The sequence below is a fragment of the Filicampus tigris genome, chromosome 14 (assembly GCF_054856515.1).
Source record: "Filicampus tigris isolate MCC_2025a chromosome 14, RoL_Ftig_1.0, whole genome shotgun sequence".
NCBI lineage: Eukaryota > Metazoa > Chordata > Actinopteri > Syngnathiformes > Syngnathidae > Filicampus > Filicampus tigris.
In genome coordinates, this window is record NC_141230.1 from 23,672,616 (window position 1) to 23,695,281 (window position 22,666).

Genomic DNA, 22,666 nt, shown 5'->3' on the forward strand with positions numbered 1-22,666 from the left:
AGCTTGACTCACTTGAGTCAAATCTGGGAACCAATGTGGAAAAACTACAAGTACATTTTGTCTGAAAAACTGTCCTAATGGCTTTCTCTGCTCCCTGAATACGATTCTCTCCCCGTGAAATACAACTGTTGAACGGTACGCCAAAGACGTACCGCTGATGTGGTATTTGAATTTGGCTTTGCAAAGTGCGCAAATGATTTGGCATTTCTCCAATGAGCTGTGGAGCAACTTTTGAAAGTCACACGACCGGTAGGCTACGTGTAGGTTTCGCTCAAGGGCATGATGGGAAAAAGTGGCATTGCGGGAAAGAAAATGCCAAACGAATCTAGTTGCGGTCTCGTAAATAGCAGTGACCCCGCCAAATTTTTGTCAAATCTTGGCAGTCTGCGAATCGTCTGCGACTAAAAACTCTGTAACTTGTCTTGAAATGTGAGCGGGTGTTAGCCTCGCCGGGGGTCTTCTCAAGTCCTCAAATGCCCCTACCCCAGGCTGACCAGAGGCAGGCTTCGGGGAAGCGTGGTTGCGATCGTTCGGATGTTCAAATGCTCTGTCAACTTGCACTATTATTCAAACGTGGGTGGCAGTATTAGCATTCAGCATTAGCATTATTCCTTTTTGTTCCGGAAACATAACCATTTTGAGCTGTTTGCTGCGCAACGGGACGCTGCGGCAGGCGATACGCTGAAATGGCCTCCGCGCACTGCGGCTCGCTCGCTGGGCCTCGGCGTATACGACGAACTGGATTTTGAAAGCAACTCATTGTCTTCCGAGGACTGCGGGGGTGTCGTTAATCAGTCAACATCCACATTGCATTTGGTTTTTCTATTTGATTTTCTGCATGCTGGATGTTGACCGTCCATCCCTCCGAGTGTGCCAAACACAAGTTCTGTTAATGTTCACTGTACACGCGCGCGTTATACAACCGCTGATGTATGCCTGACCCGTTAGCACGCTGGGTTAGTTACCTCTCACCGTGGACCCCCTGGAAGCTTCTGGCCCGCTTTGACCCGCCGGGACCTCCACGTCGGTCCCTCCACGTCGTCGCTCGCTTGGCTGCACCCGAGTGACTTGCGGACACTTAGCCTGGCAAAAGAAGCCACGTGCGGCCCGCCAAGGCCACCGGCCACTCGTTGCAAAGGATATCAGGGAGCACGTGTGCTTGTGCGTATTGATTTGTTCTGCTGGCGCGGGTCCACGCGGGTGCATCTTGGGGACACGGCGTTCTCGATCGAACGGGTCCGGCTCGTCCCCCGCTCCTGGCGAGATCCTATAAATGCCGTCCAGGGGCCCGTTGAGTCAGCACCTCTGCTCTTTCTCTCGCTCTTGTCGGGCCGTCATGAAGATCCTGCTCTGCACCGTCCTGTGCCTGTGCTTGACCTCGGCCTGGGCCGACCAGTAAGTCTTTTCAGAACTTTGCACCGCAAGGGTGTCAAACTTTCTCCATTCGAGCGTTTCAATCAACCGACCCGTCGCCGTAGCCAAAGCGCGTATTACATTGATTGTCGTTAAGGGCGCAAGGGCACTGCAAAAATCCCGGTCCGGGTCGTACCTTGGTTTAAAGATCACGCTTTGGTGAGATCCAGCCACTAAGGCCATCCACTTTGACCATTCGGATCGAAAAGATAGCCATCGTCAAACCATCGGAAGCCATTCTTAGCAACGAATCCGCCGAAATACTCGATACTCGAAGGAGCTCGTCAGCGTTTGCCGCCCTCGCTTGTTGGTCGGCGCCTTCCTAAGATGCCACAAGATGGCACCAAAGCCCTGAAAGTATGAACTGCTGTCAGGGAACGCTGTCGAAGTACACTACTGACATATTGGAAGCGTCTCATGTTTGGTGGCAGCAAAGTTAGCGCAAGCTAATGTGACTGACTATTTGCAGTTTTTCCCCCAAATCAAATCGTCTGCGAGACATTGGTCACAAAGGAGGTTGTTGTATGATGAGTTTGAGAGTATAGAGAAGGCGTTTGGGGGCCGGGGGGGTTTGGGGGGCATATCTATGGTTTAAATGTACACTACTCCACGTTTTCCTCACTTGCTTTGGTACATTTCTCAAATCTTCCTGGAAATGTGCATTTCTCCAAACAATTTGGAGAAATAGCTAAACAATCCTGAAGCCGTCACTCAAAAGGAACGACATATGTCAATGAACACGTCGGTGGCCACGTGTCACCATGTCCACGTAAGACCGGCAAATTGCTTCATGGTGTTGTCGATGTCAAAAGTGTCATCTGGAGGGATGTCGCCATATGTCAACTGCGGGCTGCTTTGGGAAAACGGCCGCACGCCCGCCATGCGGTGTTGTAGGAATTACAGTGCGCAACGCCTGGCAAATGTGCACCCATATTCCAATCAGCTCATTAGTGAAAGAAAAAAAAACAAACCAAAAAAAAAAGTTGATCATTGGTTGGCCGAATGCTTGGCACATTTCCCTTCGTTAGACAAAGTCAAGACGAGATTGAGCTGGGGAAAGCAGGCCAAAGGAAATGCGCGCAAGCGCGCGTGGCAACTTTGCATGGCGAGACTCCAACCGGTGGCAAAACGTTGCGAGCCGAGAGCCCTTCTCACACATTCTGATCAACAAGCCGTCATGTGGGAAACCGCAGACAAGTGGACGCATGTCCTTCAAAGAAATGAGAACGTGCACAAAGCGACACGACGGGGCGAGCCAACGAACACTTTTGACCATTTCGATTGGGAAGCGAGATCCGTCCCAAAGCTACTTTGAAAAAGCGTCAGATGGAAACGTTGAAAAGGTATTTCTCATATCTCATATTTCTAATCTCATTTTGATGACTTTCCAACCGGAGGAAATATTGTGGCAGGCTTTTGCGGGCTGCATCAAACGACACGGACCGCCTTGACTTTGACACCTTTGTTCTTGTGCGTCTGTCTCTTGCCAAACTACAAGCGTGACACGTTTTTCTCTTTTCTCTTTTCCCCCGCAGCCATGAGGACCATGATGGTGAGTGACCCTCCGCCTCCGTCTCTCCTTCTTCAACATCCTGACGGGGGTTGTGAATCGTTGACTCAGCCACGGGGATTTTCATGCCGCGGACCGGAATCGAGGGGGTGGTCCTGGAGGGCACCCGTCCTGCCCGGTTTCCCGGATCACTCCCTGCCGCAACGCAGCCCATTCAAACGACCCGGATGGCGATCAGGCTCCTGCGGAGCTTGCTGAGGAGCTGAGCGTTTGAATCGGGTGTGTCGCAGCAGGGAGAGAGCCAGGAAAACAGGCAGGGCGGGTGCTCTGGAGGACCGCAGTTGGTCGCCCCTGATCTGGATCGTTCCGTGAAAGTAAAAACACCTTTGCAGCGATTGGAGAGTCGCAGAGTGTGCGCGCGTGCCTGCGTGCGAGGGCGGCGACTTCAGGCACGATTGCCCGTTCCCTCGGCACGATACCGCTGTTTTCATTCAGCGGGCGACCCACCGTACGTGGTTCGGCGATGGGTCCAAAGAAAAATACTTTTGGAACACGATTCATGTGCCGCTGTTCCGTAAATAAAAGGGCTAAAAGGGCTTCGTTTAGGCAGGCTACAGCCCTGTCGGACAGAAAATAGAGCTTGGCCCCCATCTTTTGGCGGGGCGCAAAGTACCTGCAGCTTTCCCCCGTCGGCCGCTCTCAGTCAGCGTAGACTGGAATCGCTAGGCCTTCCAAAATATCCGACTCCCGATCTCGCGGGGTCGGGCGTGATTCCTCACACGTCAGTTCTCTTCTCACGCCGATCGTTTTGGTGCAGACGTCCCGGACCGCTGTCTGGGGATGGAGATGGACGCCGTGACAGTCAGCGAGGAGGGCATGCCTTTGTTCTTCAAGGGCCGCCACCTGTTCAGCGGCTTCCACGGCAAAGCCGAGCTGGTCAAAGAACGTTTCCCCGAGCTGGACGCCGCCGAGCACCCTCTGGACCACCTGGACGCCGCTTTCCGGATGCACTATGAGAACGCCTCAGACCACGACCACGTCTACTTCTTCAAGGTACGCACTCGCTAGCCTTTCCGCCGATTCGGCAACAAGTGGCCGGTGGGGCGAAAGGAGAATGATCCTATTGGGAGAAAGTTGCCAGTCGATTCAAATTTGGGATGCCTCCGATTCCCGATCCGCCCGGTAACAGGTGTCCAACGGGGCAAAAAAAATGAACGGTTCGATGAATTCCGCCGAGCGTGCCGAACCGAGTTGAGTTTCTTTGCATCCAGGACAACAAAGTGTTTGCCTACTACCAGCAAGTTTTGGAGGAGGGCTTCCCCCAGCTCATCTCCCAAGTCTTCCCGGGCATCCCGGACCACCTGGACGCCGCCGTGGTGTGTCCCAAGCCGGACTGTGAAGAGAACGAAGTCATCTTCTTCAAGGGTCGGTTCTCTCAAAGACGCTTGGCGCTCCGCGCTCCGCTTTTTCTACAAATGTCTCCTGCCTCCCACAGAACATGAAATCTACCACTTCCACGTGAGCAACAAGGCGGTGGAGCACAGAGAGTTCAAGACCATGGCCAACTGCACGTCCGCCTTCCGCTACATGGAGCACTACTACTGCTTCCACGGACACCAGTTCTCCAAATTTGATCCCAAGACCGGAGAGGTGCACGGCAGATATCCCTTGGAGGCCCGCGACTTCTTCATGAGGTGCTCCAACTACAGTAAGTGGGCCTTGGCCTCAGAGAAGATTTGCGCAGGGCAGCTTTCTTGCCCTGAACCGTCGTTGCGGCAATCGTCTCAAGGCTCCGTTGTGTGGCAGGCGAGGACACCGACATCGTGGAGCGAGAGCGGTGCAGCCACGTTCACCTGGATGCCATCACCTCGGACGACGCCGGCAACTTGTACGCCTTCAGAGGTGGGCGCCGAATCAAAAAGGCGGGGATGATGCGCATCCTTTTTGCCACCAACTGTCCAACGGGGCAAAAGGAGAGCGAGATCCGATTGACCTCTGCCCAGCGGCTACAATTCAGTGGGGGAAACGCCCGGAAACACTGCGGCCAACGGGGAGAAACAACAGCTGTACTTGTGTACTCGCCACTTGGCACGAGACAGCGATAAGGTTGCTGCCACTTGTGCCGAGCAACAATGAGCTTGACAAAAAAACAAAAACGAACCCATGATCCCAAGATAGCCATGCTATTTCTTACTTGTGGTCAGCAAGCAGTGGGTGGCAAAAGCAGCGCCGGTCAACGTCTTGGCCAGCGGCGAGTGTCCGCCGGGGTGACGGAACAGGCGTCTTCTGAAGTCCGCCCGGCGAAACGCGGTCTGCAGGGCAATGCCGCGAGGCCCGGCGGGCACAAAGTCCCCATTGCTGCAAAAGCCCGCCGGATCGCTCCCTCGGCACAAAGTCCCCATTGCCGCAAAAGCCCGCCGGATCGCTCCCTCGGCACAAAGTCCCCATTGCCGCAAAAGCCCGCCGGATCGCTCCCTCGGCCTGCCGACGAGTGGCCACGGGGCAAAAGTGTCCGGCGGGATGACCTGCGCGTCGAGCGTCCGGGTTGTCCCTAAGGCGAGCCGCTCTTCTTTGCTCAGGTCATCATTTCCTGCAGAGGGACGGCAACAACGACACGGTGAAGGCCGACACCATCGAGGCCTCCTTCAAAGAGCTTCACAGCGAGGTGGACGCCGTCTTCTCCCACGAGGACCACCTCTACATGATGAAGGTTTGCCTCACTCGCGGTCCATCGGCTTTGGTCTCGACGGTGACGATGACAATGTCGTGCCGGCTTTGTTTTTTTTCTCCGCGCAGGACAACATAGTGTACAAGTACAAAGTCAGCGAGCCGCACACCCTCGTGGAAGGTTTCCCGAAGCCCATCAAAGATGAGCTGGGTCTGGAGGGTCCCATTGACGCCGCCTTTGTCTGCGAGCACAATCACATTGCTCACCTCATCAAAGGTGACCCGGCGGACCGCCTCTTTGCACTGCAACGGGGCCGCTGGCCCAAAAGCGCAAATTCAATTGCCTTCCGTCGGGTCCGTCGACATCTTTGCCGGTAGTCGCTCGCGGGGCCAATACGTTCTCGGAAAGGCCCGTGTCATGCGCTCGCTCGCTTACGGTCTCGCTTGCGCAGACCGTACAGACCGGTCTTGCTCGCTAGCCTTAGAACGTCTGTGTCCCGAAAAGGAGTGATCCTACCAAACCTGCCTTGCGGCAAGTGTCCGGCCGGGTGGGCCGCCACAATAGAGATCCTACGAGGCGTGTCCAGCAACGAGCGGCCCGTCGGCCGAGTGCGGATGACCCCATCGACTTTGCCGAGCAGCAAGTGTGCGGTCGGCCCGGATGACGAATGTCCGGTTTCATCGTGCGCAGCAACTTTTGGTCGGCGGGGCCTGCGGTTTCCTGCGGAGGGAGGCCGAGACTAGGGCTTTTGCAATCGAATCGCCATTGGACAAAGCGGGATTTTGAAATGGTCCTTCCGTGTCGGCGTCCGCGTATTTGGCCATGTTTCGGCTGCTTGCCGCCGTTGTCGGACGCGACTTTGACTCGGGCGCCCCCGAAGTTTGAGCACGCGCGCCGAGACGAGCGAGCCGCGGCCAATCGAAACGCGTCCGCGCAAGGTGGTCGAGCGGTCAAATATGACGAGGATGAGTTCGGCCACATGCTTCCAACCAAAAGACGGACGGAAAAGTGTGTTGCGATGAGACGCCGGCATATCATCGAGTAGGCGTGATCTTACTCTCCCTAGCGAGGAATCGGACATCGGCTAAGCATTCATTTTATACTTGCGCGCGCCGGCCTCGTACGGGCCTGGATATGATGGCGCTCTCCTCTTACAGGCCGGACACCCAAGTCGTTCACTTGCGCTCTCCGATCCTGACCTCCGCACCCTGACGCTCGCGGCTTTGTCTTTTCAGGTGGCCGCATCTACGACGTGGACCTGAAGAAAATGGGCGCTCTCGAGGCCACCAACGAGCGCCCGTTGACTTTGATCAAAAAGGTGGACGCCGCCATGTGCGACCCTCACGGGGTGCGAGTGATTGTCGGAAACCACTTCTACCACTTCGACGACATCCAACTCTTCGTGGCCGGCCGCTCCATCCCCGAGCAGCACCGAGTGTCCATGGACCTGTTTGGCTGCGACCACTGAAGGCCGCGGCGACGCAGCTTCGGACCGACCGACTGACGTGTCCGATAAACTCCCGGGCGGGTCGGCCCCCGCTCGACCAGGGTGTGATTTTCGACGCTGCTGTAGTCAATAAATATGAGCACGAGAGAACTCTTGCCTCTTGTCGTGACTCCGGTGCCTCTCATTTTGCTGCGACGCCTCACCCGGGAGGAAGGCAACATATGGCGTCGGCCACAACTCGCCGCCGCGACCGGGAAGAGCAACATTGGGCGAAAAAAAAATGCTATTAAGTGCACCTCTGCGCAACATTGTATCCTTAGTAACATTAGAGAAGGCAAAAGGAAAAAGAACAAAATAGACAGCAACTTACAACGAAACATGACAGGGCGGTTTTGGGGGGGGTTTTTTCTCACTTTACTCTGTCACAGAACGGATTTGAAGTCAAGTGCATCAAGTTTCCTGAAATTTGAAAGTTCAACCAATAAATGAGAGCGCCGCTGCCACCCTCTGTAGTGGATCCAAAATCCCACTTTCTTCTTGTTTGAGAAAAACAAAACCAAAGAAAAACTGGTGTCCGCTGATAGTGTAGTGGTACACACGCCCGAGTTGTGTGCGGGCAGCGTGGGATGGATTCCCGCTCAGTGACAGTGTCTATGTGTGCCCTGCGACTGGCTGGCGACCAGTCCGGGGTGTAGTCTGCCTTCGCCCGTTGACGGCTGGGATAGGCTCCGGCAACTCCCCGCGACCCTGTATAGGATAAGCGCTTTGGAAAATGACATGACAAAGAAAAACTGCGCTTCCCCGAGTCACATGCAAGGCACCAAAAGAGAGAGAAACTTCTCACTGGGGCGACCCTCCGAAATCCGGGGCCAAAAATACGGCGCTCGTGATGAAATATTGCGCGGGGCCACAATTTCGTCGGGGGTGGGGGGCGGGGGCGCCTCCTTGTCGACTGACAAGTGGAGAAGGTTGGCACCGAAATGGGCCCTGTGTGAAACCGCTGACATGCACGATGAACATGCTGGAATGCCAATGTAGCGTTTCTAGTTTTCAGGAGTGGTTCCTAAGTCTATTTCTGAGGTCTGGCTTTTATTTAGAGCACGTTCTAAAATGGCCGTTCCGAGGACCATTTTTTGACGTGCAATTTGGAGGTCCAGTTCTGAGATCCTTACTCCATTTTTGAAGATGGCTTCTGAGGTCCAGTTGCGAAAAGCATTTGTGAGGTCCGGTCTGTCGGTATCGCTGCGAGGACCGCGTTTGAACAGGCGGCCGTACGTGGGGGCAAGGCATCGATGCCATTTTACTTTTGCAACATTTGGATGGATGCTTTTCTAGGCCTGTAAGTGGTGAAAAAGAAACACAAAGCACCATTGTCATCAACATGCTGACATTGTGAAACGGCCTTTTGTTCAGCAGCCTCAACTGCCGGACGACGGCGGCCGGACGACGGCGGCCGGCATGCGTGCGGCACGAAAGGGAGCAGGCAAGAGTTGCGAAAGCTTGCACACATTTGATCTGAGAGGGCGCAGCGTTCGTTGGAAGGGGCCGCGCCCCTTTTTGCCCCAGCGTGTGACCGGCCGGCCCTGCTCCGGAAGTCGACGTCTGATGTCCACCGGGTGAGGTAGTCCACTTCTGCTGTCCTGGAAAAATGGGTGCAATCCCCCACCGCTCCATTTGACAAGTACAATTACAACTGATTTTCCCATGTCCGGTTCCTAGCGCCACATCCGAAGTCCCCGCACCGACAGTTTTTGCGTGTTTGTGCGTGCGAGCGCTGATTCGGCTGAATTAAGTGGCCAAGGAGGGTTGACGGACATCTGCTCTCAGCCTGTCATTTGCCGTGCCGTGACCCCGCGCGTGCGCCCGCGTGTGTATGCGTATGGCCGCCGGCCAAGAGCGTGGCAGGTAAATTTTGGCTCCGCTGAGCAGATGGTCTCGGCCCGCCGCCCCTCCGGACCGGTGACCGCCAAAAAGACTCGCGCACATGTGACCTCGGCGCCCCCCCCCCCCCCCCCCAATCAAACTGACAGCACACGCGCGCTCGAGCCGGCAAACAATAGACAGTCTTCTGTGAGCCAGTGGAGCATCTGTAACAGAGGCAATCTTTGACCTTCGGGTGTGATTGGACTCCAACGGAACATTAGTTCTGGATGCGGCACGCACGCGCCGAATGGAGCATTCGCACACATTTCCCCCTCAGAATTGCAGAATTGTGAAGCAACAGTTGAAGGCGCTACAAGAGGAGCCAGTAACAAAAGCAAACAAGCGGCAAACATGTCCGAAGCAGAGACGCCAATAGCGAGCCGTACCAGAACTTCCGACCGGGAGACAGAGCAGGCGAAGGACCGGGAACAAAATCAAGACTTGCCCAAGAAGCGGGGATTGGAACACGAGCGCAACCTAGACAATGACGAGTCACGCCTGTGAGAAGGCAGAGGGACCAGGACCTTTAAAAGGGACCAAAAGCTGAAACAATGAGCGGCGGTGACGAGTCCAGGGCCGGCCCACGGACCGGCCCGAGGAGAACGACAAGGAAGAGGACTAGGACGAGGACCGGGCCAAGAATAGGATCAAAGACGTGCATCGGCGCAAGGTCAAGGACCGGGACCGGGACCGGGTCACCAACAAGGACCAGAACATGAAAGAGCGAGCAGCAACGAGAACAGAACTGCGGACAAGACCGATGACATCATTCAATTTGTCTTCATCGTCCTCTTTTCAACTTTGCTTTGATTTTGCGTCAGCCTGAAAGTCTCCCCAGTGTGTGTGTGTGTGCGCGCGTGTGTTTGTGTTTGTGTGTGTGTGTGTCTGTGTTTGTGCGCGTGCGTGTGAGTCCTGGTGGAGCTGAGCTGTCAGTCTTGTGTTGAACGTGCCAAGAAGAAGAAGAAGAAGAAGAAAAAGAAGCAGCTTGTGTCAGAAATGAAGCCCAAAGTCCACATGACCTTCCTGCTGCTTTTGGGAGCGACACGCACGCACGCACGCGCGCACACACACACACCTATAAATGCAGCAATCCACATTACGTAGAGAGTGCAGTGAAAAGGTCCTCTTCTCAAAATCCTTTCAGTTGCCGTTTTGTTGTTGGCCCACGTCAATGGTGGCCACGCTCAAAGACAAAGACCGGGCAGCCTTCCAATCGCTCAAACCGCAACCGGCCGCAAAGTCGCGCGAAGGGGCCGGCGCGGATCCGCTCGGGCTCCGAAAGGCGCGGCCTCGCAAGGCGGCTCGCGAGGCGGCCCGCGAGGCGGCCCACGAGGCGGCCCGCGAGGCGGCCCGCGAGGCGGCCCGCGAGGCGGCCCGCGAGGCGGCTCCCGAGGCGGCCCGCGAGGCGGCCCGCGAGGCGGCCCGCGAGGCGGCCCGCGAGGCGGCCCGCAAGGCGGCCCGCGAGGCGGCCCGCGAGGCGGCCCGCGAGGCGGCTCCCGAGGCGGCCCGCGAGGCGGCCCGCGAGGCGGCCCGCGAGGCGGCCCGCGAGGCGGCCCGCGGGCCTCGCGGCCCGCGAGGCGGCCCGCGAGGCGGCCCGCGAGGTGGCTCGCTCGTCTTTCGGGACCACGGGAGCGGCGTTTTGTCACCTGACCATTGACGGAAAAAAGCCTCGACAAAAGGCCTCGCAAGTGGCCAAGTGGCTCAGCCGAGCCGAGCCGAGCCGAGCCGAGCCGAGCTGAGCCGAGCCGAGGCCGAGGGGCGCTCCCCGTTTGCCTCGCTGAAGAGGAGCCGCGAGGGAGCGACCCTCCCAAAGAAGCGAGCGACGGCCGCTCAAGCGTTGGCTCCAGCTTGCCCGAAAACTGGCCCCAAAAAGTGCCGAGGCGCTCGGCGCGGGAGAGCGTCGACTCTCCGCTTTTGTCAACTTTGCGGGGGGGGACGGCAACAAGCCAGGCATTCAACTTGCCGTCGGCAGACTTTGGGGCGCGGTGTTTGTGACTTCCGCGACGACCCCGTTCGTCATTTTGACTTCCGTTGCGGTCGCTGTTCAACTATTGGACTTTTCCTCGCCGGCGGTCGTCGTCTCCCGCTCGCTCATCTCCTCATTAGCTACACTTGCGCATGGCCCTCATCCCCTCGGGGCCCTCGGCCACGTTTTGGGGCCCCCGGGGTGTCCCTCGTGCGCAGTGTGCGCGAGTGCGTTTCCACAGGCTGTTCTCCAGTTGTGACAGGCCTCACTTCCTTATGATCACAATTAGTTCGGCTGTTAGGGAGCAGTGTGTGCGTGTGGTGCATTGGGGGGGGGCAGCGGCAAGGGAGGGGGGCCGGCGTGCTGTGGGCAGCTGGTCTACAAGGACACAATTAACAAACAGCAGGAAAAATATTTGCTAATGAGGATGCACAAACTCCTGAGACCTGATCAGGTGTACTGGGGGGGGAAGTCTTTCCATGGGAGGGGTGGGGGGGGGGGTCTTGTGACAAGAGCACATATGTGAGGTCACCTGACACACGCCGACCGACATCAAGCTGAAAAGTGTTTGACGTGATGCACGGGGTCGCCGATAAGCAAGAAAAAGCCAAGCGAGAAAGGCAAAACGCTGCCGTGCCGGCACAAGCGTCTCTTTGTCCCTGGTTTTGTGCGCCGCAGCTGGACGCGCTGACCGGCACCAGTCTTCTTCTTCTTCTTCTTCTTCTTCTTCTTCTTGTGCGCATGATGCAAGCCCGAATGACATCACGCAACAATGGGTCGGGCCGGGTCGGTCGGGCGACGGGCCGGCCGCGACGTACGCGACGGTCGCGCTCCTTCCGAGTCGTTTCGGCCGCGTGCCGCCACGCGAGCTCAAAAGTTGCCGGCGCCCTTCTGTGGGGAGCGAGCGGAGCGAATCTCAAATGTGGCAGGGGGTGCCTTGGGACACGCGTTTCAAGGATTCTTTGCTTTGATTTGCCAGCAAACGTTTGCAACGCGAGCAAAAACAAACAAATGCAAAAATGCCGACAAAGCTAGCATCGACGTTGAGGCGGTTAAGCAACAGATAGTTTGACGCAAACAGTGAACGTAGGAAGTGCGTGGGCAGTACTCGCAGGCCTATCTTCTTTATCCTCTGGGAAGAAAAGTCCCATCGCTGCAGCCTTAGTGGGCCATTGCGAATGTGTTCTAGTGGCCGCAGGTGACCAAAGAGCGCGAGGAGCGGCACGATGTCCCCCAAAAAGGCGCCGCGCAACCATTCGCTTCAACTTCTCATTCGATTCCATTTTCAATTTTCAGTGAGTGATTTAAAAAAAAAAAAAAAAAAATCCCCTTTTTAAACCAAGTGAATGACTCGTTTTCCAACCCAAATCTGTTTTCGTTTTAACGTCTGCATTGCGTCCTTGTTTTTGAAACTTTGCCCCAGATCTCTTCAAAATCAACAAATACCTTTGAGTGTTCAACTCCACGTTGTCTTCTTTATGTTGTCGGTGCTTTGCTCGTGCCAGAACTCCACAGGAAAACAGGTCCAATAGGTTTCTTTGACTCTTACGATTACAAACGGATGCCTTTACTTTTTCGCATGGATGTGAGCAGTTCAAATGGATTTTCAATGAATGCTTGCATCCGTAACTTCAAGACAATTCGAATTGATCAAACTGTTCTCGTCTCATACACACACGCGTGCGCTCTGAGCAATTAGCTGTGGTGAGGCCTGATGAGAGTGGGCGCGGCCTGGCATCAGGGGCTACGATCACTAATTTCCCTCAGGAAGGCGCACGCGCGCACGCACGCACTGCGGCGTTGTCACTGTGTCCTTTAATGAGGCGGCGGCGGCGCTTCATTTAGCGACTCGCCACACGCTGACATTTACACACAATTAGCACCCGACCCGCAGGGCGTGTGCGTCGTCCCGAGCCGGTGCGGCGCGCGCGGCCTATCACGGGCGGCCACTTTGTGCACACAAATGTCGCACCGGGACACCGCGGGAGTGTCTGCATCAAGACACTTACAGATGCTAATATGCTAGCTGCCAGAGAGCATGGCTGCGTGCGTGCGTGTCAGCGTGCACGCGACACGCTGAGCCCAGCGCAGAATGGACACATTCAGTCTCACGCGCACACAATGCGCGTGTTTGTGTGGGGAAAAAAGATGTCAGGCAACATTGAGACAGTCTGCGTTGTGTTTGGCGTGAAAAACAAAACAAACCACAAAGGCGACACGAGAAGACGTGTTTGTCGGCGAGGGGACGGGGCGGAGCCCGACCGAGACCCCCGCCGAGACCCCCGCCGAGACCCCCGCCGAGACCCCGAAGCAAAATCGGACTCGGTCGGCTTCGGGCCTATATGGATCGTTGTCCGTCCGCCAAAGTGTCAAAGTGGCAAACCGTCCGCCGCTGAATTTCACCTTTGAATCCCAGCCCCGATGGCCTTGGAGAATGTCTTTTTGTCCGTGTAAGACACGTGTCCGACCTTCATTGGGACACTGAACGTGAGCCGGGGCGGCAAGCCAAAGTCAAACTTTTGTCATCCGTCGGCCCAGCCTCCAAAAGCGGAACGCTCGTCACATGCCAAAGTGATTCCCGTCCACTTGACCGGAGCTGGGAGGAAAGCCGACTGGCCCTTGCAACGCTAGCTGGCTACGTAGCGTAGCGTAGCGTCGCGTGGCGTGGCGTCGTGTAGCGTAGCGTCGCTTTGTGTAGCGTCGCTTTGTGTAGCGTCGCTTTGTGTAGCGTCGCTTTGCGTAGCGTCACTTCCTGTAGCGTCGCTTCCTGTAGCGTCGCTTCCTGTCGCGTCGCGTCGCGTCGCGTGCTGCTCTTCCATCATGCGCTTGCCATCCTGTTACCGTTGTTTTTGTCCCAACGCGCGCGCCGCCCCCGTGGCCCAGATGGACTCGCTCTCCTCATCTGCCTGGCGATGAAGCAAATGTGAGCATTTGTGAGCACGCGGCGCCGGCCCGGGCTAAGTGTGTGCGCCACTGTGCCTGTCGCGCAGCGTGAGCGCGACAAGACTCCCGCCACGACGACAGCGGCCCGGTAAACAGGCGTCTGTTTGGCCCGGCGGGGGGGCCAGAGCGGTTTCGCCCGCGCCCTTTGACGGCTGCGCCGAGCCTCCGGGACAAAAGCGCCAGCGGGGCGGAAAAGGCCACGCGCCCGAGTCGCCTGGGCTCGCTCGTGACAAAACGTGACGCCGCTTGCGACTTTGATCCGGACAATTGAGCGCAGCCGCCTCCGCCTCGGCGCTTTTGGCTCACTTTCATATCTTTGATCAAGAACGGCAAAGACGCAGGCGGCTGAATTTGCTTTGGGAAAAACAAGTCGTCATCCAACGGGCGGCTGACGCTGCAAGCGAATGCTTTTCGCACAAACTCTTTTGCCTTGCGCTGGTGCCCGTGCAAATCGGGCACAGGGTTTTTCTCCTGTTGCCGCAAAAACAAACACAAATGCACGCCGGCTTTGGGGCGCCTTCGGCCGCCGCGATTTTGCCGGCGTCCTCGCGCGGGAGATGAAAGACCAAATGCTTTCCCGCTTGGCAAACGCCGCCGCGCTCGACGGGCCGCGTTGGAAGCCAACCAGAGGAGCCGCTTTGATGGGCCCCGATGGAGGCGGGATGTGAGCGCTCCCGCCGCGGCGCAGGCCTCCCTCTCTCGTCCACGGCCGGCGCTCGTGAGCCGCGTGGAGTCCCGCTCGCGGAACAAAACGATTTGATGAAAGGGGCCTGACATCGTTTGACGCAACTCGAGTGATCATCGGCATCGCGCGCGTGCGCGCGTGTGCGTTAGTAGGCCGCTCACGTGCGCGCGTCCGCACGTGCGTGGGCGGGTGGCGGCGGTCCAGGAAGTGAAGACGCTCGGGAAGATTTTGACACATGCTAATGTATGCTAATGAGGAGCCGCCATGACACCTGCGCGCACACGATGACATCACGGCACAAGAGTCTTCTTCGGCTCGGCCTCAAATGTTGACCCGCCCTCGTGTTCCTCAAGGACGCGCACGCACGCAAACGCACGCGCACGCGCACGCGCACGCACACACACACACACACACCCTGTCCTTGGCTTGACGTGTTGACTTTCTGCTGGTCAGCAGAAAGACTACAGAACAAGTGTTTTGTGTTTGTGTGTGTGTGTATGGGAGGGGGGTGGGGCGGGGGGGTCAGGGACACACACTGAAGTCTTGTGGCTCCGATCCAGACACACTGACACACACACACATCTCAAAATATCAACGATACCACATGCACGCACGCACACACATCCATTTTGACCGTTCACTTTGCCCTTGACTTGTGCGCGTGCGTGCGCGCGAGTGTGTGTGAGCAGATGGATGGGTCAGATGGGTCCAAAAGGAAAAGTGTGTTTGTGCGCTTTACCGATGCATAAAAAGTTGTAAAAAACTCGAGTGGATCGCTACTTCGTGCACAATTGCCCAATCAAATGCGCACGCGTGCAAACGCAATGCGGAAAACCGGCCAAAAAGAAGACTTGGAAATGCGCAAAAAGGAAAAGAAAAGGCCAAAGAGGGGAAGCTTTGAACGCGAACACGTCAACGCCTCTAGTTGCGTCCGATTCCCCCCCAAAAAGGGAAGAAAGGATGCCTATTCAAAGTGGGGCCCGTTTTTTTGTTTTTTTTCGTGGGGGGGGGGGGTCACCCTGTGCGGATAAAAGGCACACATGCGTGCTTAATGCTTTGTTTTGTTTTTTTGGGCATGTATTTGAATGAATGCTCTCAGAAGGATTTATGTCATTGAGAAACGCACACGAGATGGAGCGAGCAGGCTCCGAGCTCGTCTATATGCGCAGTCAATTTCCTCGAGTCCATTTGACGGCGGATATTTGGTCCCGAGCGCTCAAAAACGTCCAATCGACACTTGCAAGAGAAAAATATTCAACTTTACTTTCCTCCTTTCAAACAAACGAATGCAAGTCAAACGACTCGCAAAGTCTCCTTGTAAAATGGACTTTCGGAGTGAAAAAAGTTGAATTGTTTTTTTTTCCAAGTCAACGACCCTCCAAATGTTTCTTGTCGTGCAAGTGTGGATTTGCCTCTGCTTCGACTGAGACAAATGTCCGTCGTCTTTTTGGACCGAGGGGATGGCCGGCGCAATCAGAGAGCCACAGTCGGACGCAAACCGAAACGCGCGCGGCCGGCCGGAAGTCGGACATGACGGGGGGGTGGGGGGGGACGCCACAAACACGCTCAGCTTGCTTATCTAAACGTGGCCTCCTTTCTTTGGAGAAGAAAAATGGCATTTGTGGAGGGAGCTGGCAATAATATCGTCGCGGCTCTCGTCTCGTCTCGTCTCGTCCTTCCCAACGTTGCGCGGCTCTCGTGTAGAAAGGGAGGGATTACCGTTCCCAACCTGGGTGCGTGCGTGCGTGCGTGCGTGCGCGTGCGCATGCGTGGGATGCGCGCTTGACGCTGACAAAGCGGAGCCTGGGCGGGCCCTCAAGTGGGGGCGGGCGGCCCCGGGCGGCCCCACCCGCCGGCCGGCCGGCCGACCGGCCGACAAGCTTGCCTGCCAAACCGCTCAATTAACGCACCAATTCCGTCTGGTTCTGCCCAGGCCACGCGGGGGTCAAAGGTCACCCGCCAGGGTGAAAAGACACTTTTCCCTCCTGAAAAGATACAACTTTTTTCATTCATGAACATTTATTTCAAAACGATGCAGCTTTTTTTTCACAAGTCCGCAACTTGCTCAAACTTTCCACTTTTTTCTCCAAAAGAGAGAACAGAGCCTCCACCGTTTTCAGACACGTTTTTCATGAAAAAAACTTTTGGGGGATGGAATAAAAAAAAAAAAAAAAAAAGAAGAGCCAATGACATTTTGGGAAATGTTCAGCCTGCACGTGAAAGCAGGAGATGAGTTGAAAGCCCAAGACAAAAGCCGCGCCGCTGCAACAATGAGAGCAGCCGGCGGTGGAAAGCGCCCCCCCCCCCCCCTCCCGACCCCCCCTCTCAAGATGGGGGGAGGGGGCGGGGGGCGCCAAAGGTAGGCAGGCGAGCGGAGCAAGTCACAAGGTAGCAAATCCCGCACAAAGCAGCTTTATGCAAATGCGCAGCGCAAACTGGAGCGTCCGACTTTGATGAAGCCCCGCCCCCTGGTCCTTACTTGCCCTAATCTGCCCTAATTGCGTCCAGCGCCTCCTTTCACACGCGTAATCCTCAGCAAGTCCTCCGGACCCCTTCGGGACCGGCCTTTTTCTCAGGGCGCCGCCGGCACTTTTTCTGTCCGTTTGAACGGATTGTCACAGCCGGGAGGAAGAGCAAAGAATCAAAAGTGGCCATTGCGACACTTTGGGGGATCTTTTCATGCTGGGGGGGTGAGGAGGGGGGGGGGGAGCGGAGCAAAGACCACGCTGGCTCGTTTGTTAGCTTCACCTCCGGAGTTAGCATCAACGAGCATTAGCGGACTAAGTCAACTCGAAGTTGCCCAACGTCTTCCTCGGTCGGCTCGACGTCATCACTTTGGGAAGCTGGCGGGCGGGGCCGGCCGGCCCAAGCCGGGCAGTCTGCAGGCGCCGCACGGGCACAGGGGGAACCCCGAGGCCGGGGCCGGGGCCGGGCCCGAGACCCACGCGGGCCCTCCGGGGGGGCCTTTGAGGGCGGCCGGCGAGGGGGGCGGGGCGCCGGCGGCCGGGAAGTGCTCCTGGCTGAGGAGCAGCCGCCCGGGGCCCGAGATGAGGGGCCAGCCCCCCGTCAGCAGCAGCCGGGGGCCGGCTATCCCCGCCCCCGCCCCCGCCCCCGCGCTCAGCTCGCCCAGGAGCCGCCGCATCTCCTGCAGGGACGATCCCAGCAGCAGGATGTAGTTCCGCGCCAGCACCAGCGTGGAGATCTTGGAGAGGCGGCGTCCGGGGGAGGCGCCCGCGGGGTGCGGGGGGGCCGAGGCGGGGGCCGAGGAGGCGTAGGGCACCATGACCTCCCTCAGGGCGTCCATGGCCACGTTGAGGTCCTGCATCCTCTTCCTCTCGCGGCTGTTGATCTTCCTCCTCAGCTCCTGCTGCTCCTCGGCGCTCAGCTCCCGGCCCGCCTTGGGGGGGCCCCCCCTGGCGGGAGCCAACGCCGGGGGGCGGGAGGTCAGGAGGTTCTGCGCCGAGCCAAGTCCGCCGTGAGATTCCTGGGGGGCCCTGCGTATGGGCTCGCCCAAAACGTTCATCTTCAACTTGACTCCGGGAGAAAAGAGCAAAAGGCACAACTTGGAATCTTCCTCCTGAGGACCTTCTCGCTCGCCGATGACGACTCGGAAAGTGGTGCCTCGCCGCGTGCCGGAAAGTCGGCTAAATCATCTGTCCCCCGCCCCACGCCGACCGGCCCCCCGCATCCCCCCACCTCCCGCTCTCCCAGGACAACTCCTATCCGGCAAATTCACATTGGCCATTTCGTCAACGCCGCTCCAAATCCGGGAAACCCATCAGGGCAAACAACGTCTTATGCACAAGGCCCGCCCACACGCACACACACACAGGTGAATGTTCACACATTTGGGCCATCTCAACTGTTGCATTTACACCCCCGCCATGCCCTCGCCCCTTCATAAGAGACAACGGGAGCATTGACACCTCCCAAGCGCCCCCCCACCCCCCTCAAGCTCCCCCCCACCACATGGGCTCACCGCCGCGCAAAGATCCCACGCGAGGCAGGAGGACTGGACGGGCCGACTCCAAACACAAGGCGGCTTGTTTGCAACAGAAGGCCCAGCGCAGGAAGCGGCGCCACCTGTGTGCCCGCGTGTGTCTTTCAAAGAGACACAGAGTGTGTGTGTGTGCGTGTGCGCTTCACAATCAATGTGAAGGAGGCGGGATGCTAGCATTGCATCCGGGCAACGCAAAAAGAGGACACCTGCTGTGGTTGGGCTTGCAATAAAGAAGCCGCTGTCCCTCATGAGCGAGATGGGCGGCGGGCGGATGCGGCGGATGCGGCGCCCAGCTTCCAGGCTCCTGGCGCAGGAAGACTGGAGACGCAGCAGCATCCATTTGGACCAGCAGCACGTGTGCACCTGCACGCTAAAAGAACCAACTGTCCCATCTTTTGCCGTCGTCTCGGTGACAGGAAAAGACCGGGGTCAATCCGGCCTTGTCACCATGGCGACGCACCGCAACAATTCACACTTTCTCTTCCGTTTCCCTCTCAGAGCAAGAAGCCCCGAAAAAGGTAGCGTGTCGACCAGCAGAAGTTGCGTCCCAAAACTCGTTGCGGCATTCCGTGAACTTCCTTGGGGACGCGCGCCGACAACCATCCAATCCCGTCGAACTCACCGCCAAAATGACAAAGAAAGATTTCATGGAGGAAGACAGCGGCGCATCTTCAGTTCGGAGACCAAAGTCCAGCGGCGCGCACGCTATTTGAGAGCGACACTCGCGCCATTGAGACGCGCTCGCAACAGAGACAAGTCGAGATGAAACGAAGCAAGACTGAGACTAGCTAAATCCAGGACCGATACAGGCCGAGACCGTGACGAGACCAAGGACAAGCGGAGGGCATCCTCCCCCCCCCCCAGTAGGAAATTAAACAGCTAATAGACTTTAAAAAACTTTTCTGAATTTTGAAACCTGAGCCGTTAGCATCCCTCCCACAGCGTCATGGAGGGATACTTCATTTTTTTGGGGGGTGGGGGGGTGACAAAATGTAAGGACGGAAAGGCTTTGAAAGGACGAGGACGGAAAGGCTATGAGGACGATTATTTTGACTTTGTCTTTCCCTCCGGCCGCCGCTGAGTGAGACGCCAACTCGCTCACACTATCTGCACGTAACCAAGTTGGCCATTCCGACCTTCAACTCCAAATGTCTTGAACAGTGCATGCGCAATCCTTTTCTAATAACACGTCAAAAGAATGTCATTGTTTCAACTCAATACATGGTTGTCACCAGAGACGCTTTTTGCTAGTTTGTGGCCGCTGTCAAAGTGGCAAACCAATCCTTGGCCGCCTAAGCCATGTCCCATTTATCCTCACAATGTCCGCCTTTTCTTTTCTTTCTTGAAAAGTCCGCTTTGAAAATCCGTTTTCAGTCGGGTCCAACGTTTGCTCGCGCGGCTTCACGCGAGACGCTCTGAGCCAATCAGAGGACGGCAAAGTGTTGACCTACCCGGAAGTAATCACGCGGGCCGCCCGCATCGAATGGCAAATCCGATTGCTGTACGTTCTTCATAACAAACAAACAAACAAACAAACAAACAAACAAACAACAGTCTGCGCCGTTTCCAAAAGACACTTGCAGAGAATTAAGTTAAACGAAAACAACAACAAGGCTACCAAGTTCGAAGTGGACCAGTATCAGTACAAAGCTAAAAATGTCGACGATGGCACGCTGAAGTGACAGCAAACACAGGATGTTTTTTGGACTATGGCAATCTCGAAAAAAATGGCGTGCACGGCAGGTGTTTGGTTTTGTTTTGAAAGCAATGAACGATCGCCTTTACGTGCTTTCTGATACTCGCTAAAGAAATGCAAACTTGCTCAACTCAACTTCCACAAATACAAGAACAAAAGAACAAAATAAATGGCGCGCGCGCGCACACGGTGGACTTGAAGCACTTTATTAAGCCGCTGACAGCCAATCACAGCGAACGGCGTGGCCGAACTGGAGCGGACCAAGTGCAGGTGCGAGCTTGGCAGGAGCTCGCACGAGCTCGGCACGAGCTCGCACGAGCTCGCACGAGCTCGCCTGAGCAGACGTGACGGATTTGCGCATAGCCGCAACTCGGGCCAAACAGGGAAACAAAAAACAATATAGCAAAAATATACCAAATAGAAAAAAATCCAACAGTGATTTTTTTTTTTATAACATGAAATATGAAACCATGAAAGGCCTACTTGCCTAATGTCGCCATTTTCAGCAGTCAATAGTGAACATTTGGCTCCTTTTTCATTTTGTCGAGTGCAAATGAGCCGGCGCGTGTCAAGCGTTGAAGGCGAACGAACGAACGAACGAACGAACGAACGAACGAACGAACGTTCAGCTGCAGCTGAGCTGCAGCGCGTCACGCGTCGTGTCTTTTGCAGGCCGCAGCGAGTTGCTCAAAAGTCATCGTCTCGTGCGATCCGAAGTGGCCTTCCTCACACGCCCAGTACACCACTTGATTCTCAACACGTGACTTTTTACCCTCAGACCTGGACTTTTCAAAGCCAAATGACACCATTCGATGTTACTCAATATGACTATTATTATTATTATTGTTGTTGTTGTTGTTGTTGCTGTTGTTGCGGTTACCGTTTTTATTATTTTACTTTATTCATTCTCCAAACCACTTATTAGTATTTGATTTAGTCATTTATTATTACTATATGACTATTCTTATTATTGCTATTATTTGACGATGATTACTATATGATTCGGTTGGTCCTATTTTTCTTTGCCCGGCCGTGATCCCTCCATTTTCGGTGCCACTTTTCCTCACCAGGGTGCACTGAAAGAAACGATGGTTGAATGTACTCCGTTTGATTTGGTCAAGTGCTTGCACAAAATCAAATCCTCTGAATCCAGATTCTATATTTTCAAAATCGACCTGGGTTCAGAGGATTTGATTTGTGCCACCACTTGACTAAATCAAATGGAGCCAATGATGCGCAGCAGTTTGTTCACTGTGTGCTGGAGACGATTATATTGTTATTCTTGTTGTTGTTTTACTATTATCGTTTTTTAAAACGATATGATTATTTTATTATTTTTCCAGTTTTTTTTTAAAGCGATATAGGAGTAGCATTTTCCTTTTTGACAGTATTAGGATTGTTATTATATTTTTGACTGTTGTTTTGATTGATATTGCTTTTGTATGTTTTCCTTTTGCGTTGCGCGTGCTTGTGCACAACTCGCAGCGTCTTGCGTCTCTGCCGACGAAAGCAAGCACGGCTGCACGGCTGCACGGCTGCACGGCTGCACGGCTGCACGGCTGCACGGCTGCACGGCTGCACGGCTGCACGGCTGCACGGCTGCACGGCTGCACGGCTGCACGGCTGCACGGCTGCACGGCTCGCACGGCTCGCACGGCTCGCACGCTTGCGGCTTGGATCTTTTCGTTTGACCTGATCGATTGGAGCAGCCGTTGCGGGCCCACACATTGGGAGGGAGCGCTGCATGCATACTACACGAATCAAGTGCAGCGCACCGGTGCATGGGCCAAAACACGGCGCAGATGCGGTTGCCCCAGAAAGTGCTTTTCGCATTCTCCAAAGGCCCTGAAACCTACACTGAAAAAACGATGCTTGAATTTGCTCGATTTGATTTCGCGGTTGCACAAAATACAAATAAAAAAAAAATCATCCGGATCCCGATACATTTTTAAAGTGGATGCTTCAAAAAATCGATCCGGATTCAGATGATTTTATTTCGTGGAACCACTTGACCAAATCAAATGGAGTCAATGATGCACGGCGTTTTTTTTTTTGTTTTGTTTTTTTGCAAACAAAAACGAGAGGCCCATTTTGCAAGCGGAAAGTCATTTCGTTCACGCTGCCTGCAGAAGCGCAGCACCTGCGGCAAATTGCGAGCCTTTGCGTCCATGCGCGAGACTTTTGCAGCAGGGCGGAGGGCTCCCCTCGTCGTCTCGAGTCAACGAGGGCCGCCATCGAGTTTCCTTCTCGTCTGCCTGCGACGCATTCGAGCGAGACCAAAAGGATCTTTTGGCGCCAAGTCAGGCATGGCCGGACTATTCAACAAGACTTTGCTTCATGCAAATTTCGCCAAAGAAGACTGAAAAAAAGGAGCGTGCATCCTTTACGTCGTCCATTTGATTTCGTCAAGTGGTC

At 55.7% G+C, this 22,666-nt stretch overlaps 2 protein-coding genes across 2 annotated transcripts; one reads left to right on the top strand and one right to left on the bottom strand.

Annotated features, from left to right (window-relative positions):
* The first annotated feature begins 1,242 nt into the window (after positions 1 to 1,242).
* On the top strand, positions 1,243 to 7,188 carry hpxa (hemopexin a). Its single transcript, XM_086051847.1, has 9 exons — positions 1,243 to 1,395; positions 2,949 to 2,965; positions 3,741 to 3,976; positions 4,195 to 4,348; positions 4,419 to 4,631; positions 4,730 to 4,825; positions 5,503 to 5,633; positions 5,720 to 5,867; positions 6,827 to 7,188. Exons 1-9 carry the CDS (start codon positions 1,274 to 1,276, stop codon positions 7,057 to 7,059), a joined length of 1,350 nt encoding a protein of 449 aa, XP_085907973.1. The 5' UTR covers positions 1,243 to 1,273; the 3' UTR covers positions 7,060 to 7,188.
* Positions 7,189 to 16,555: 9,367 nt separating this feature from the next.
* Positions 16,556 to 18,308, bottom strand: olig1 (oligodendrocyte transcription factor 1). Its single transcript, XM_086051915.1, has one exon. The coding sequence runs from the start codon at positions 18,076 to 18,078 to the stop codon at positions 17,386 to 17,388; it is 693 nt and encodes a 230-aa protein (XP_085908041.1). The 5' UTR covers positions 18,079 to 18,308; the 3' UTR covers positions 16,556 to 17,385.
* Between the last annotated feature and the right edge of the window lie 4,358 nt (positions 18,309 to 22,666).